Source organism: Gastrolobium bilobum, unplaced genomic scaffold (assembly GCF_033153095.1).
Source record: "Gastrolobium bilobum isolate Gb01-03AN ecotype WA unplaced genomic scaffold, APGP_CSIRO_Gbil_v1 utg4377, whole genome shotgun sequence".
Taxonomy (NCBI): Eukaryota; Viridiplantae; Streptophyta; class Magnoliopsida; order Fabales; family Fabaceae; genus Gastrolobium; species Gastrolobium bilobum.
The window spans coordinates 626,536-643,997 of NW_026895684.1; the positions used below are offsets into that span (position 1 = coordinate 626,536).

General features: G+C 37.1%; 1 protein-coding gene across 4 annotated transcripts in view; it reads left to right on the top strand.

Moving 5' to 3' along the window:
* Positions 1-710: 710 nt before the first annotated feature.
* Positions 711-17,462, top strand: part of LOC133291257 (uncharacterized) — a 45,713-nt gene continuing 28,961 nt past the window's right edge. For 2 of the 4 annotated variants that reach the window (XM_061489482.1, XM_061489490.1), the window contains exons 1-10: positions 711-827; positions 1,318-1,499; positions 1,823-4,048; positions 4,640-4,715; positions 11,732-11,854; positions 13,269-13,524; positions 13,621-14,100; positions 14,178-14,363; positions 14,485-14,778; positions 15,541-16,155. In XM_061489482.1, coding sequence (XP_061345466.1) covers positions 1,325-1,499; positions 1,823-4,048; positions 4,640-4,715; positions 11,732-11,854; positions 13,269-13,524; positions 13,621-14,100; positions 14,178-14,363; positions 14,485-14,778; positions 15,541-16,155 — 4,431 coding nt within the window. In that variant the 5' untranslated portion in view covers positions 711-827; positions 1,318-1,324. Of the gene's footprint in view, positions 828-1,317; positions 1,500-1,822; positions 4,049-4,639; positions 4,716-11,715; positions 11,855-13,268; positions 13,525-13,620; positions 14,101-14,177; positions 14,364-14,484; positions 14,779-15,540; positions 16,156-17,462 lie in introns of those variants that run through there. The other 2 variants (XM_061489507.1, XM_061489499.1) reach the window with 2 other exon arrangements.

Below are 17,462 nucleotides of genomic sequence, written 5' to 3' on the forward strand. Positions count from 1 at the left end.
TACGACGTCGTTTTGGGACGGAAATCATGGGATTTTGTAATATTAATTTATTTTAGGGTTATTTTAGTCTTTATAATCATAATTTTTTAATATTTCAATCCCAAAATAACGTCGCTTTTGGAGTAAATGGAAATAACTTATCTGCAGTAACTACAAAATTTATTTTTATGATATATATATGACCTATGTTGCACCGACAATGACACAGGACATGGAATACGTCATGACACGACACTCTGACACGTCAGAAATTTTGGAGTGTCGGTCACTTTTTCACATATGAAGATCCACTCCCATATATATATATATATATTATAGATTAACTATATTTCACCATTTTTTGAACTTGAAATCGAATAATAAATGAGAAAATATACTCTTATTTTGGAGGAGAGAATTTTTCTCTCCTACATATATATAGATTTATGTGTTACTTTTTTATTCTCTTTTTCTTTTTCTACAACGGATGAGTCCCACACATAATTATTTCTATTGCGTAAGAGTGTTCTCTCATATTACATAATATTAGTAAAATTCATAAGAAATACCCATAATTAAAAAGTTTTTTTTTCTTTCTTCCCTAGATAGACAAAATAATAATGAATAAATCCCGGATTCTGTAAAAAAAAGAAAAAAGAAAAAAACTTCTTGTTCCTCTGCGCTAAAATTGGCTCCATTCTCATCTCAATCCCAAAACCTCCGTATTTCCAATCGGAAAACATACTCCCATCCTCTCCCTTACACACACTCTCTAGCTGCTCTACGTATATGGGAAAAAGCGCCAAACAAATTCGTATTCTAATCTCTTAATCATCGACCACCTTCAGGTTCTTCATCTTTCATCGTTTTTTATTTATTCATTTATAGTTTTCGAGTACTCGTCAATTTTTTTTGCTATTTGAACTCGTCGATTATTGTTTTTCTTTTTGAATTAATTTCGTTTGATTGAATCCTGATTGATTTCGAGGTTCGACGTGTTTCAAATTAACAGTGTTCGATTCAACCGGCGATTTACGCTTGTTTTGAAAAATAAAATAAAAATAAAGAAATCGAGGAAATGAAATGGAAAACAGACAGAGCTAGTTATTGCTACCGTTTTTTGTTATAGATAATAACTCAGTTACGCTTATCGTCTCACCCCGTGTTTCATGTTCTGCGAGCCTTGTTAGATCATTGCGCTGATCTTTTGGATATTGAAGTTAACGATGAAAATCGTTTGGAATTCGAATAACTGTAGTTATTAGATTTTATATCTTCACTATTTATTTTTGAACTGATTATTATTATTATTTTTGAACATGCGTTTGGTTGAATCAGGAGCAGAATGGATTTGCCCTTGGGCAGTGAGGATCCTGCTATACTTCAGTTACACAACTGGGACCCCTCGGAGACCCAAATTGGGCTTTCGGACTATCGCAAAGCTTTTCTTTCTCCTACGAGAGAGATACTGCTTTTACATTCCTATCAAAAGGAAGCTCTCTTGCTTCCTCTGAATAAAGGTGATTGTTGCTTTCATTTCTTGTAATTATGGTTTGGCTATTTCTGTCCAATAGCAGAATAGCCTGTTAGAGAATAATATAAGTTATTAAAAAGGTCTTCACCTAATGTCTTAAGGTTTTGGTTTGAAGTGATTCTTTACATGGTATCAGAGCTTCGTTGAACACTATGTAAAAAACTAATCCAACCAAACGGCTTAAGCTTTTGGATTGAATCGGTTCTTTACATAGCCTATTTTATTTTACACTATATTGAGTGAATGCAATTGTTTCCGATTTGTTTTGGTAACCTGTTCTGGTTTGTGCATTTGCTTTGTTGCTTGCAGGAGAGTCATATCTGAGTGGTCTGGCAAGTGGATATGATTATGACAATAATAATCCAGGTTCATCAACTCTTTCCCCTCAGGCATTCACTAGGCCTAGTACATCAGGTGTGGTGAATGATTTACCTTGCACTTCAGGATCAGAAATCGATATTGATACTGATCTTGCTGAAATTAAATGTTCAAGATCTAGTAGTTACCCATTCATTAGTGATGTGAACTCTTTGGCGTGGGCACATTGTGGGGACAGCTATGATCAGCATAGTGATGCTTCATTTAGAGAATTTCTATTTGTTTCTGGAAGATGTGGGGTAACAGTCCACGCCTTTTCCAAACTGGCTAAAGCAAATGAAATGGTTCAAGCTGTATTAGAGGGTAACTTTAGGCAAGGCAGGTGGGTGGAATGGGGGCCTGTTGCGACATCAACTCAAAATATGGAAGTGGGAGAGTCTTCCAGCCTTAGTCACGAAGTCTCTGGAGGCCGCCGGGATGTAAATGGGACTGGTGGAGATGATGGAGTTGAATTGTTGAGAGGCTCTGCTGCTAAGAGATACTTACAGTCATTTTTCACTAAAGTTGAAACTATTGTATCTGATGGTAATCTCTGGATCAAGTTCCCCGAGAATAATGAATTCCCTTGCTCTGCAGAAGTGGTTTCTTTTAACATATTTGATGGCAATCTACCTCTGGACTATCTCTTCAAAGAAAAATCAGCCCAACGTAAGGAGAATTGGCAGGAACTAGCTGATTCAGTTGAAGATGTGTCTGACCACTCAAGCGGAGCAGATACTAAGTCTGATTGTTTTTCCAATGTATTTGGTATTGAGATCAATGGGTTCTATGAATGCCCCAGAGTGTTCTCGAGTGCTTCATATTGCTTGGTGGGATTTTTTTTGACATTAATGCATCACGTGTCTGTCAATTTTAGTGATGCAAAGCAAAGAGGCAGGAACAAAAATTTAATTCTTGTTGCCAAGTTAGACAGTTGGGGTATTCAATGGCTTTCAATGGTGAAGCTTGATGAAAGAATAAACATAGGTCTGGCAGTTGAGTGGATGGATTTCCAATTTTCTGATAGTCTTCTTGTCTGCCTTAATTCTTCTGGCTTGATTGTTCTGTATTCTGCAATGTCTGGTGAATTTGTGACATGTTTAAATGTTTCACAGGCTTGTGGACTTAACCCTCGTTTTTATTTGCAAGGGATAGAAAATTTGCCCTTGAGAGGTGATACAGATGTTAAACAAGAGTGTGGCATTAAACATAACTTGTCTGATCAGTTCAGTGATTCTTTTAGGAGATCATTCACAAGGTTAGTTGTTGCTTCACATACCTCTCTTTTAGCCGTGGTTGATGAATGTGGTGTGATCTATGTGATATCTTTCGGTGAATATGTTCCTGATAAAAATTATTTGTCTGAGAAGTTGCTTCCATATCATCAGCAATTAGGGCTGGGGATGTTGGTTGGTTGGGGAGCTGGCGGTTCTAACATAGACCGCCAGGTGGTATACCCTAATTTCTCTGGCTATTGTCAATCTAATGATTCAAACATGAAGAAAGGAAGTGTTTCTTCCCCAGATGTGGAGGGTAAATTGCTTCAGAAAATTGATGGCTGCATGTTTAAAGGAAAAGGGGACTTGTATGGCTCCTACTCAAGCAGTTTTTCTGCTGCTTCTAAAATAACTAACCATAGATTTCTTGGTTCTAATATGAAGTCACCTGTTATGCGAAAGGTATTCCTTCCCAATTTTAGAGTCTGTGAGGATGATTCTATTTGTTTTTCTCCTTTGGGAATTACTATTTTCTCTAAAAAGAAGTATTTGAAGAATCAGAAAGGTTGTCAACTTATCCATTTTGATCTGCAAGTGAAGTTAGATGTCCATGATGACACTTTCTTAGATAGTGTATATGATGTATACCACTTTAATGGAAAAGAAGAAGCTGTTATTGGAGAAGCAGTTGGTTGCACGTTCCAAGGTTGTATTTATATAGTTAGAGAAGGTGGTCTATCAGTGTATATTCCCTCCATTTCAATTTTATCAAATTTTCTTCCTGTTGAATACATTGGTTATCGTCAATCAAGTATGGATATGGGGAATTCAGTTCTACTAAAAGACAATGTGGAAATCCAAATACCAACCAGAAGGTTTTCTCCTTGGAAAGTTGAAATTTTGGACAGAGTTCTTCTGTATGAAGGCACTGAGGAGGCAGATCGTTTGTGTTTGAAAAATGGTTAGTGTACTGTGACACATACACATGTATATGTATGTACGTATTAAATAGCACCTCCGAGTCGTCCCCTTATTGTGGGATAGGCTAGTTCATTTAGTTTATTTGTGTGTTTTTTCACATGGTTTTTTATGGGTGTTTCTCTAGAAGGTAGTCATTGGGAATGGAGCGTCAACCTTGATATTTTGGTGTTTGGAAGTTTTAGAGCTAGCCAGCTAGGTGCATTAGAATGTGATTATATGCATAATCTTTTTTAGCATCCTCGTCTGGACCAATTCTAATCTACTTGTCTTGAATTGCTGCTTTTAGTGGTTTACCTTTTGTTGTCTTTTGCTGCCAAAACTACTTCCATTTGAAGATTTATTATTATCATTTTTTATTATCTATTAAAGATGAATAAATGAGACTGATTACAACGTAGAATAAAGTTTATGATAATTTTATGGTGTTATTTATTTATTTGTTTGCATTTTTCTTTTTGTGGTATGGAAAATTTGATGAGTTTGTATAATGGAGTTGATTTGACACACTGCTTTATAATTTCATAAAATAAAATTTTAAGTGCATGCTTACTTATTTATTTATTTTTGTCAGGATGGGACATCAAAGTTGCTCGTATTCGTCAGTTACAGATAGCATTGGACTACTTGAAATTTGATGAAATTGAAAGGTAAGCCAAAATTTAGTCATTGTGGTCTTGATTCATGTGTTTTCAAGTTGCATTCTTGGGCTATAATCTTTTTCCACCTATATATATATATATATATATATATATATATATATATATATATATCCAGGGATACTGTTCATAGTGTTGTTTGGGGAAGATTTTTTTTTTTTGGAGGGTGAGGGGTGGTTGATATTGCCAGATAGAAGTGTGTACACAATGAGGGTTAGGTGTTCTTCTAGCAAACCACCTAGGAAGCTCGTGGCAGACTGTAGAATTTACGAAGAAAATGTTCGCAATGTGAAGTGGTACTATTGAGTAGGTGAGAGCTTATTTTTTTTTTTTTGAGTGGACATGTACCATCTTTCAGTACTGTAATTTAGTATCTTGTCTGCAGTGGCAATCGACATGGACATATATTTGATCGTGTTAATTTAATTCCCACCTAGCGGGAAAAGGCATTTTTGTTGTTGTAATCTTTACTGCAGTGGCAAACAATCATGAGGGAGTCCTTTGGTCTGGAATGGTGGAGACGAATGGAGTCCATCTCATAAGTTTGGAGGTTTGATGCAGGCCAAAGATATATATAGGGTTGTAGTTCTATGAAACTGGTTGTTGAACTCGTAAAGGAGTTAGTTTAGTTCCGTCACTGAACCATATATTTATGTGTGAATGTATATATATACAGGGATCAACTTACTTCAGTATAAGATTTTTTTTCTCACACCAACTTTTAACATATGCTTAACTTCATGTAATGGTCCAAACTAATTTATAAAGTCTCGTCATGTGACCTTTTATAATTTTTTTCCAGTCTCCTTTCCAGATATCCTCTCTTTCTTTTTCTTTTACTGCAATGTCATATACATGGCTGTCGAATAATATCTTCTGTTTTACGAAATACTATAGATCCCAGAATTTTAGGGATTGTGTATCTGTACTTAATTAGGAAATAGTATCTTCTGAATGGTAAAATTGCTACTTTGTGACCGAAAGGTCATGAGTTTGAATTCGGGAAACAACCTTTATGCAAATATGCAAGGGTATTGTGTGCAAGGATCACCCTCACCCATCCTCGCTAGTTGGGGTTAAATGGGGAGTGGTTTTGGTATCTGTAATTAATTAGCTTGATTTGATTAGAATCTGGTTTGACTTGTAGTTTCCTTGTTTCCTTTTTTATTAGTGATTGTAAATCCTATATATAAGGAATGGGGCTGAGGCAATTTTCTCAAGCCATTCACAAAATTCTTTTTAACAATGGCCGCCCAGTTCAATGCTGGTTCTTTGGTTCTTGAAGGGTTTCTTGCTCAGCAGTTTATATGATGGACCGAACTGGAGAAGTAACTGGTTCATAGTTCAACTGGCCTGTCCCGTTTGATTTCCTTGAACAATGATAATTAATTTAAATTCAACTAAGATTATGAAATAAAAACTAAAATGTTCAGTGGTAAGGTTAAATTAAATTAATAAAAAGTGCTATTTAATTATAATTGATGGCCTTTTGTTCTGGATTAGTTCCCTTGCAATTGAAAAGGAAACTCAGCTTGAGCTTTTAGGTTGATCTTGGAATTGTCCACTCCATGTGAAACGGGACACCGGAATGTTTGAATATCATTGTAGACATTTTGGGGTTTTTGATTAGTCATGGATGTGCTCAGTTCCCCTCTACCTCCAAGTAGTTTTTATTGGTTCGATCTGAAGGTTTTGGAAAAACAAGGAGGCCAGAATTATGTTGCTGTGTGCAGTTTTTGTAATTTTTAGAGCATTTGGTTGGAACGTATCACACAATATCTAAGGGTGCTTATCTTGATTTGGCATAGGATTGTGTTTTTCGATTCTCTTTGGTGTTCTGTTCTACCCTTGGCTGTTTCAAGGAGATGCCATATCTAATATGCAGCTCTATTGGGCAGCTATTCTGCATTTATAGTCCCTGCCTTCCTTGTTTTTTGGTTTTCATGCCTTAGAAGATACCTTGTCCTCACCATTTATTGTACTTTGAACTATTTCCATTCTCCTCTCTTAAATAAAATTTATTCTTCTATCCAAAAAAGAAAATAAAGAATTATAAACGTTTTCTTCAAGATTTAAGCAATACATCCATTCGATATACTTGATCAATCAAATAAATTTTCAATAGAATCTGAATAGCACAAGTTTGTACCCTGAAATTCTGTTGAAATTATGGAGATTTGGGTAGGGGAGAAGGAAAAGAGAGAATGAAGATATCGAATAAAATTCTTGTGTATAATGATGTGATACAAAAGACAAAGCTCTAACCCCTATTTATGCTAGTACTAGACTCCTAATCTTAATGAAATATGAAAACAAATTAGGAAACGTAATGAAATATGGAAACCACTCCTAAGAGATCATTACGTTAGTTTTAAGATATTCCAAGATACAAAAATGATATATGAGATATTTTCAAGATATGCTAAGACTCCCTCAAGCTAAAACTCAAGCTTTAAACTTGATACAACATATATAGACACTTCTCTCCATGGCTTTCCTAATTCCTACTAGTTGACACATGCAGAAATGTGAAAAGCAGCAAGGGCTAGAAATTTTTCCGAGTTTTGCTGGTAATAGTGTAGAAAATCAGAATTCAAACATGTTTCCGTTTTTTATTTCCTATTAATTAGGATTGATTAGGATTGATTGTGATTGATTAGAATTGATTGTGATTAGGATTGATTAGTCATCGCTTAGTCATTCTTAGCGATTCTTTCTTGTATAAATACTCACTCATGTAAATTATTCAAGATCAATATACAAAAACTTCTTGTCAATATGGTATCAAGAGCGGGTTTGTTCCTACCCTAATTCAAATATGAAATAACCATCCAAACACTTCCATCACCGTCAAACACCTCCTAAACACCTCCTTGAATCTGTCCAACACAGAAACCTAGTCTACTGACCTCCGATCAAGAAAGTGAGGTGACCATTCGACTCAGAAGGATCCGACGAGTCGACCGCCGCTGGACCCATCGCCGTCAACCGCCGCCACGCGCCGTCACACGTGAGCTCCACGCGCCGCCTTCCCAACGTCTTTTTCCGCCGCGACTTGCACAGACCTTCTCGCCGGCTTCTCCCCTTCCTGTTCCAGAGGTCAGATCAAAAATTTACAAAACTTGATTTTTCATCAACGGTCAACCCTTCTCTTTCTATTCATGGCTTCCTCAAAACACTCTTCCGCCTCCTCATCTTCCGCCTCCTCATCACCCCTTCCTAAGGCCACTAGTCATGTGGTCCAGCAAGGTACAACTTTCCATGTTGATAATCAAAATCATTGGATCCTTGATTCTGGAGCCTCTGATCATATGACAGGTAATCTTGGCTTGTTTTGTTCATACACTCCATATTCTGAACCTTCTCGGGTCAAGATCGCCGATGGCAATTTTTCCCAGATTGCGGGACACGGAACCATTAAACTTTCTGAGCTGATTACTTTGACATCAGTTCTTTATGTTCCTTCTCTGACTTGCAATCTCATTTCCATTAGCAAGCTCACCTCTGAGTTGCATTGCTTTGCTAAATTCTTTCCACATGGTTGTGTTTTTCAGGAACAGGACTCGGAGAGGATGATTGGCAGTGCTAGAGAGGATGGTGGACTTTACTACTTTGAGGAGGATGTGACTCATGAAGCTGTTTTCGTAGAAAAAAACTCTACGTTTCCTTTTGATTCATGTAATGATGTTATGCTGTGGCATCGTAGGCTAGGCCATCCAAATTTTATTTATCTTCAGAAGTTGTTGCCAAACTTATTTTTAATAAAAGTCCAAGTTTGTTTTCTTGTGATATTTGTCAACTTGCCAAGCATACTCGTGCTCATTATCCTTCTAAAGTTCACCATGACTCTTCCCCATTTTCCTTAATTCATAGTGACATATGGGGTCCAGCCCGTGTTAAAAATATTTCAAGTCCTCGATGGTTCATTACCTTCATTGATGACCATTCTCGAGTCTGTTGGGTGTATCTTCTAAAGGATAAGTCCGATGCTGCATCCGTGTTTAAAAAATTTCATGCCATGGTTCAAACCCAATTCCAAGTTGCTATACAAATTCTTCGTACAGATAATGGCAAAGAGTATTTTAACTCTATTCTTGGAGAATATCTTTCCCAACATGGCATCCTTCACCAAAGCTCGTGTCCTGACACACCCCAACAAAACGGAGTTGCGGAAAGAAAAAACCGACATCTCCTTGAAGTTGCTCAGGCTCTTATGTTTACTACGAGTGTCCCTAAATATCTTTGGGGAGAGGCAGTCCCTAAATATCTTTGGGGAGAGGCAGTTCTCACTGCCTCGTATCTGATAAATCGAATGCCATCTCGCATTCTGAAATTTCAGTCTCCTCTTTCTAGTCTTGTTCGTATCTTCCCTTCCTTTCGAGGTGTCTCCTCCTTACCTCTCAAGTTATTTGGTTGCGTTGTATTTGTCCATATTCCCTTCCATCAACGGTCTAAGCTTGATCCTAAGTCTCTTCAGTGTGTCTTTATTGGTTATTCTCCTACTCAACGTGGCTATAAATGTTATTCACCCTCTCTTCGTAAGGTCTTTGTCTCTATGGATGTCACTTTTTCTGAGAATGACCATTTCTTCCCCTCGACTTCTCTTCAGGGGGAGTCTATAGGAGTAGATGAAGATCAGTCATGGGAACCTACTGATGCCACGGTATTACCTCTACTTTTGGAAACAGGGGGAGCTACAGAATCCTCACCATCAAGAGCCTCCTCAAAATGGGGACAAGTTTATAGCAGGCGAAAACCTCCTCAAAGTGTGATAACCCAGAGCCTTTACACTGCCAGGATTCTGAACCATGTTCTAGTTCCAGCACCCCAATACTTGAGTGTCATGGTGAAAATGATCTACACTTGCCCATTGCTCTCGGAAAAGGTACTCGATCTTGTACTACTCATCCTATTTCTAATCATATTTCATATGGAAAGTTGTCCCCAGGGTTTCGTGCTTTCAATACTATGTTGGATAGTACAAAGATACCGAGAAATATACATGAGGCTCTCAATGATAAAAAATGGAGGGATGCTGTCTTTGAAGAAATGAATGCTTTAGAAAGAAATGGAACTTGGGAGATAGTGACCCTACCCAAAGGAAAACAGGCAGTAGGATGCAAATGGGTCTTTACAATAAAATTCAATGCAGATAATAGCATCAACAGATACAAGGCAAGATTGGTTGCAAAGGGTTTCACTCAGACTCATGGGATAGATTATCATGAGACTTTTGCTCCGGTTGCTAAAGTCAATACCATCCGAGTTCTCTTATCTCTTGCTGCCAATCTAGATTGGCCTCTGCAAACAGTTAGATGTGAAGAATGCATTCCTAAATGGTGACTTACATGAAGAAGTCTATATGGATCCTCCACCTGGTTTTGAAAAGGGAAATGGATCAGTGTGTAAACTAAAAAGGTCTCTATATGGATTGAAACAATCTCCCAGAGAATGGTTCGACAAATTCACACAAGCAGTCAAAAGAAGAGGCTTCATTCAAGCACAGACTGATCATACTCTCTTCCACAAACACTCTAAGGATGGTAAAATTGCTATTCTTATTGTATATGTAGATGATATAATTCTTACAGGTGATGATAATGAGGAATTGAACACCTTGAAGAAATTTCTAGCAGCTCAATTTGAACTCAAAGACCTTGGCACTCTCAAATATTTCCTTGGTATGGAAGTTGCTAGGAGCAAAACAGGCATCACTCTAACACAAAAGAAATATGTTCTAGATCTTTTGTTGGAAACAGGAATGTTAGGGTGTAAACCTGCTGAGACACCTGTGGAACCTAATACCAAGTTAGGTATTGAAGATGGGAATGAGGTGGATAAAGAACAATATCAGCGATTGGTTGGTAAACTAATCTACTTATCTCATACGCGTCCTGACATTGCCTTTGTGGTGAGTATGATTAGTCAATTCATGCACTCACCCAAGGAGAAGCATCTTAGTGCAGTCTATAGGGTGCTTAGATACCTCAAGAATACTCCAGGAAGAGGATTATTCTTTAAAAAGGGATATAAAAGGACAATTGAAATCTACACTGATGCAGATTGAGCAGGCTCATCAGTAGACAGGAGATCTACCTCAGGCTATTGCACCTATGTGTGGGGAAATCTTGTTACTTGGAGAAGCAAAAAGCAAACAGTGGTTGCAAGAAGTAGTGCTGAAGCAGAATTTCGAGCTTTAGCTCATGGAGTTTGTGAAGGAATCTGGTTGAGAAGACTTCTTCAAGAGTTGAAGATTTCATATTCCCTACCAATAAAACTATATTGCGACAACAAGGCAGCTGTTAGCATTGCTCAAAATCCTGTGCATCATGATCGAACAAAGCACGTGGAAGTTGATCGTCACTTCATCAAAGAAAAATTAGATGATGGAAGTGTGTGTTTGATATATGTTCCAACCAAAGAGCAAACGGCAGATATCCTTACCAAGGGCCTACACCGTCCAACATTCGAAGACTTGATTGGCAAGTTGGGAATGATCAATATTTACCTCCCAACTTGAGGGGGAGTGTAGAAAATCAGAATTCAAACATGTTTCCGTTTTTTATTTCCTATTAATTAGGATTGATTATGATTGATTAGGATTGATTGTGATTGATTAGAATTGATTGTGATTAGGATTGATTAGTCATCGCTTAGACATCGCTTAGTCATTCTTAGCGATTCTTTCTTGTATAAATACTCACTCATGTAAATTATTCAAGATCAATATACAAAAACTTCTTGTCAATAAATAGTTCTTAGTTAATGCCCCTTGGACCTTTCTCAAGAAATATTTTGCTTTTATAATTCACAATTTATCTATTCCTAATTTTATATTTTGAAATAGTTTTCAAATTGCCCTAATTAAATTCTCGTGTATTATGCTGGATCTATGGAAGTGCAGTTGTAAATGAGATGGATTACATTGATGTGTTCATGTAGTATTTAGGTTTTTTATGGCAAATATTATCTAATGAAATTCACTTTCCAGTTTTATTGATGAACAGATCTTTGGAAATGCTTGTGGATGTGAATCTAGCAGAAGAGGGGATTTTGAGATTGCTTTTTGCTGCAGTTTATCTCATACTTAATAAAAGTGGCAATGATAGCGAAACTTCTGCTGCTTCGAGGTAAGTTTTTATTCATTGGCTCTGATACCTATATTTTGTGTTCTTTATCATTGCTAGACATTATGTCATCTGTGTAAAATATGCAGATTAAATGTCCTTTTTTGGTCTAAGAAAGATATTCAACATCATATTGGTCCTCTATCTTATGGCTAGTTTCTTTATGATAGCTATATATTTTAATTCATTTTAGGGAAAATTGTACAAAAAAATGAATTGTTAGCAAAAGTATTTCCAGTGTAGGAACTATTGGAATTTTGTTAGGATCCATTTGTAAGGTATGGGACTTGGAGTCCCACATTGGTTGTATGGGTAACTAATGTGGGGTTTATAAGGCCTTGGATACTCCCACCTTTTGAGCTAGCTTTTGGGGTGGTGTTTCCCAAGGTTCTTATCAAATGGTATCAGAGCCTTTCACTATGTCTTCCAGTTGCAATCGAGCAGCGTGGGTGGTGACGCTGGCATTGCAGAGTTTGCCCAAGGCTAGTAAAAGACTAGCGCAAAGCTAGCCCGCATGGGCGGGCTGAAGAGCATGGTAGAATGTTAGGACCCATTTGCAAAGTATGGGACTTGGAGTCCCACATTGGTTGTATGGGCAACTAATGTGAGGTTTATAAGGCCTTGGGCACTGCCACCCTTTGAGCTAACTTTTGGGGTGATGCATCCCAAGGTTCTTATCAAATTTTCTTATGGCTAGTTTCTTTAGTATAGCTACATTGAAAGAGGAAACTGATATTAGGTAATCTTTAGTCCATATATCCTTCCTGTGATTAACCAAGGCCTCTTTCTTGTATGGACTTATGGTTTTCAGTTCTCACTCTGTTGACTATCACCTATGTAAAGTTACCATCAGCTACCCATGTGATTTATTGTTATTACATGTAGAAATCCATTTGAGTTTGATAGGTTGTGTTTGTCCTGTTTGAACACTGGATATTGCTTTAAAGTTTTATCAACTTGCACCAATTTTTAAGAATGTTTGTCTTTTTTCATTTAAGTTTATTTCAATTATTTGACTGAATTCACTTTTAAACTACATAAATTTATGGTTATGCCTGGCATTTATAAGGTGATGCAAGTGGCTGAGGATAAATATGTAACTGGTGTCTACATAATTTATATTTATTTAATCCATCCCTTTTTAAAGGGGAAGAAAATTTAAGTAATGTGACCCATTGTACTATTAGATAACATGGATGATGGTGATATACCAATTTTGCTATTCACTTAATCATAGCTTGGGTTGTTGATATTCTGTTAAATTTCTTGTTCGTTTTCCTTGTGTCAGTGACAGTATGTTCTGAAAGAGAAAAAAATTAAGTATTTATGAAAAAAGCATTGGATAGCATGCATAATCATTTTTTTAAAAATATAATTTTTACTTGTGGCATTATTTTCTTCTGGTCAACATCTTTAGGCTTCTTGCACTGGCTACTTGCTTTGCAACAAAGATGCTTCGTAAATATGGGTTGCTACAACATAAAAAAGATACATGCATAGCAGAGAGCTTTAACAAGACAGGATTACTTTCTCTTCCCCCAATTGAACCAGTTAAACTACAAAATGAAGTGGATTTTTCTCGAAAACTTTGTGAGATGGCTCATTTCTTGGAGATCATCCGAAATCTGCAATGTAGGCATAGGTCAATATTCCAAAGGGCCAGTCAAGGATTGGTATGGTGCTCCATAGTTATGCTACTTGGACTACTGCTTAAATTGGTTGCATTATTTTTTCTGAAAATTAAATGGTATCTTATTGCTAAATTACAGGCTGACATTGGAGAAGGGTCATCTTTAATGATTACAGAAATGTTGCAGGAAGAGTCCCAACTTTCAGTTATTCCATCAGATTTAGTGTCGTTGGATATGTTGAACCAACGTGAACTTTCTTATGGTGCATCAGGCAGCGAAAATAATGAAAATCTTGCACTGGTGCCTGTTGATTCTGAGTCTCATTTGATCTCAGAGGAATTTGGTCAGGTATCTCATTTTACCCCGTTAGGAGGAATTTTGGGAAAGAAAGTTTTGCCTGTGGAAAATCCAAGAGAGATGATGGCACGCTGGAAGGTAGATAATCTTGACCTTAAGACCATGGTTAAAGATGCTCTGCTCTCTGGTCGTCTCCCTTTGGCAGTTCTTCAACTGCATCTTCATCAGTTGGAAGATTTCGTTGCTGACGAAGAGCCTCATGATACTTTTACTGAAGTTCGTGACATTGGCAGAGCTGTTGCTTACGACTTATTTTTGAAGGTAATGTGTTTAACTTTCTATTTAGCTGTCACAAATCGCAATGAAAATAACAGGAGACTCAAGTTGCAATTATACAGGGTGAAACTGAACTTGCTGTTGCAACACTTCAAAGACTTGGAGAGAACATTGAATCATGTCTTAAACAACTTTTGTTTGGCACTGTTAGGAGATCTCTACGAGCCCAGGTTGCTGAGGAAATGAAAAGATATGGTTATCTAGGACCATATGAGCTGAAGATATTGGAAGATATGTCACTGATTGAGGTATGTGGAATTTTTTTGTCTTATTTTGTGGTCAATGTAGTACAGTTTGAGTGCTGCAAAGAGAAATTTCCATGAGCTGAGATTTGTGATCTTATTTGTCCCTGTGCATGTGTATGGGAAGAGTCTCTATCCTAGCAGTAGCTTCTGGAAAACATATCATCACCAGCTGAAAGATACCAGTGTTCCATCAGAATCTGTTTCACCGGTAGAAAATAGATTAAGGCTCTTGCATAACCATTCATTTGATAGTTTTGTCATTGAATGTGGTGAGATTGATGGAATTGTCTTGGATTCGTGGATGAATATTAATGAAAGTTCCTCCCCTGTGGAAGTCAACGAAGATGATGCTCATGTTGGATATTGGGCAGCTGCTGCTGTCTGGTTTGATGCCTGGGAGCAAAGAACTGTTGATCGTGTAAGTTGCTTCTCTGTTTTGTGCCTGCCTGTTTGTGTTGATATTCATTTTTTTCACTGAAATTTGTTGATGCCAATGATGATTGGCAATGAAGCAGAGCCTTGGCACAATGGTTGGTGTTGTCTCCATGTGACCCAGAAGTCACAGATTCGATTTGGTAATCAACCTCTTGCAAATGTAAGGTACGGTTGCCTACTATAGATCCACATATTGGGTTTGACTTTTCCCTGGACCCTGCACAGAGTGGAAGCTTTACAGCACCCAATTTCCCTTTTTAATGATGATTGGCAACCTCCTTCCCCTTAAGAACCTGCTGGATGGTGGGTTTTAAACTGATTTTCTTGTCATTTCCTACATGAAAGAAAGACTGAAAATGAAGGATGTTTTAGTTTGAGTTCTTAAAAAATTGGGTATCTTACCGGTGTGCCATTTCTATTGGATCAGGTTGCAAGCAGAAGTGCTTATGCCTTTGAAATTTGAATTTCAAATGCATTTGTCTATTACTTTCCTAAGTTTAAATGCCCAATTTTGACTAGCACCTTTATAAGATCTCTTTCTGGACGCACTAGTTGTTTTGGTTTGAACGAGAAATGAAAGGGTTCTATACTCTGAATTAGAATTCTAATTATGACAATAATTTGCTTCCCTCTGTTAATGTATCCGATTATGGCGCTGCTTTTGTCATTAATTCAATGTTTTAGGACAAAAATCCTTCTCTATAGTAACTTTATTTTCATTATTCATTCATCTCTGGTTGTACAGATGATATTGAATCAATCTCTTCCTTTGGACATTTCTTTATTATGGGAGTCACAACTTGAATACCATGTGTGCCGTAATCACTGGAAAGAAGTCTTTGGACTGCTGGACTTGATTCCTGCATATGTCCTATCTGCTGGAAGTCTTCAACTGAATTTGGATGTTTTACATCCTGCCTCGTCTTTAGCATGCAATATGAAGTCTTCTAATTATGGAAGTTTCGTATGCTCTCTTGAAGAATTGGATTCTGTCTGCATGGAAGTTCCAGATGTCCAAATATATAGGTTATCACCTGATATATGCTCTGGGTGGATAAGGATGCTTGTGGAGGAAAAACTTGCACAAAGTTTTATATTTTTGAAGGATTATTGGGAAGGGACATTGGAGATGGTAGTTCTTTTGGCTCGTTCAGGTTTCATATCTGGCAGAGATAAGATCTGGTTGGAGGATGATCTTATTGAGACTTCATCAGTTAGAGATGGAGCTGTACAAGCTTTCCATAAATTATTTGTACATCACTGTGCACAATATAGCCTGCCAAATCTCTTGGACCTTTACCTTGATCATCATAATTTGGTCCTCGATCATGATTCACTTTACGCATTTCAGGAAACTGCAGTAAGTTTCTTTATGTCCATTTTGTGTTATTGTTACTTGCGTTATCTATTCTGATTGTTCCTTCTTGGTCTTTATTATTTCAAATCATGATTCAAGTTTTCTTCCATAAGCTGTTGATGCAATTAAATTTGTAAGTTCTGTTGTTTTAATTTTTTTTGGTTGTTTTTCAAACTTAATTTTGTTTATGGTATCATTATGCAAGTTTACCTACAAATTCAGGTAACCTCTTTATTTCTTTCTTTTTTTGTCAAAAGAAGAAATTCATTAAGACAAAGTCAAAACAGTAGAAGGAATATGGAAGATAGGGGATCCTCCAAAATGAAAAAGGGAAAATATAACTACAGACAAAAAAGCATCAAGGGGGAAAAGCTGCTCAACCCCTCTGAATATCTGTTAAGGAAACCTCTTAAGAAAGACTTTGCTTTACACCTAACAGAAGCCAATCATGTAATTTTGTCCCAAATCAGCCGCTGAGCCAATAAAATGTGGTTAAAATTTCAAGTGTTACACTCCAGTCAAATACACAAATAGTAGCATAGATTGCACAATTTGACATTTTACTTCCTACAAAAACTACTAATGCTAGTCAACAAAAATTGGTCTAACAACCTTGCTCAGACCAAACTGTCATAAAAAAGGCCAAACAATATACTGTAACAAGACAGCGGTAGAACAATGTAGGAATAGATGAGGAAGAACAAGCACCACACATAACGCTATTACTGGGGGTAAGAACCTTATGGTCCAAGGACCCCTTGCTCAGACCCAGCTGTCACCAAAAAGGCTGAACAATATAGTGTAAAGAGACAGCAGCGCAACAATGTAGGAACAGATGAGGAAGAACAAGCAACACACATAACACAATTACCTGGGGTAAGAGCAGTATGTGTTTTCAAACTTACAGATTGGCATTAACGTTAATTCTATTAAGCACCCTAGTCCAAATAAAAGATGCGACTTAGAATGAATTCAGGTAAACTCTTTATGTTAACACCAGATGCTTGCATTTGTGCTATATGGTTAAGCCAAAGGGCTGCTCCAATGCTATTTATTGGTTTTTGTTACTTTTAAGAGGCTATATGTTGTAGGGATTTGTGCAATATCCCTTATTTCCCATTCATTGTTTTATTCAACCTCTGGTCTTCAAAAACTTCCATGTTAATGTGAATAATGTCTTTGCTTTGAGTAGCAAACAGTGTTGATCTCAATGACATTCCTTCTGGAAACTTTATTCCCCCAGGGTAGCATCTTAACACTTTCTGGCGATCAGTAATTCTGCTTCGTTTCCTGAAATCCATGCATTTTAT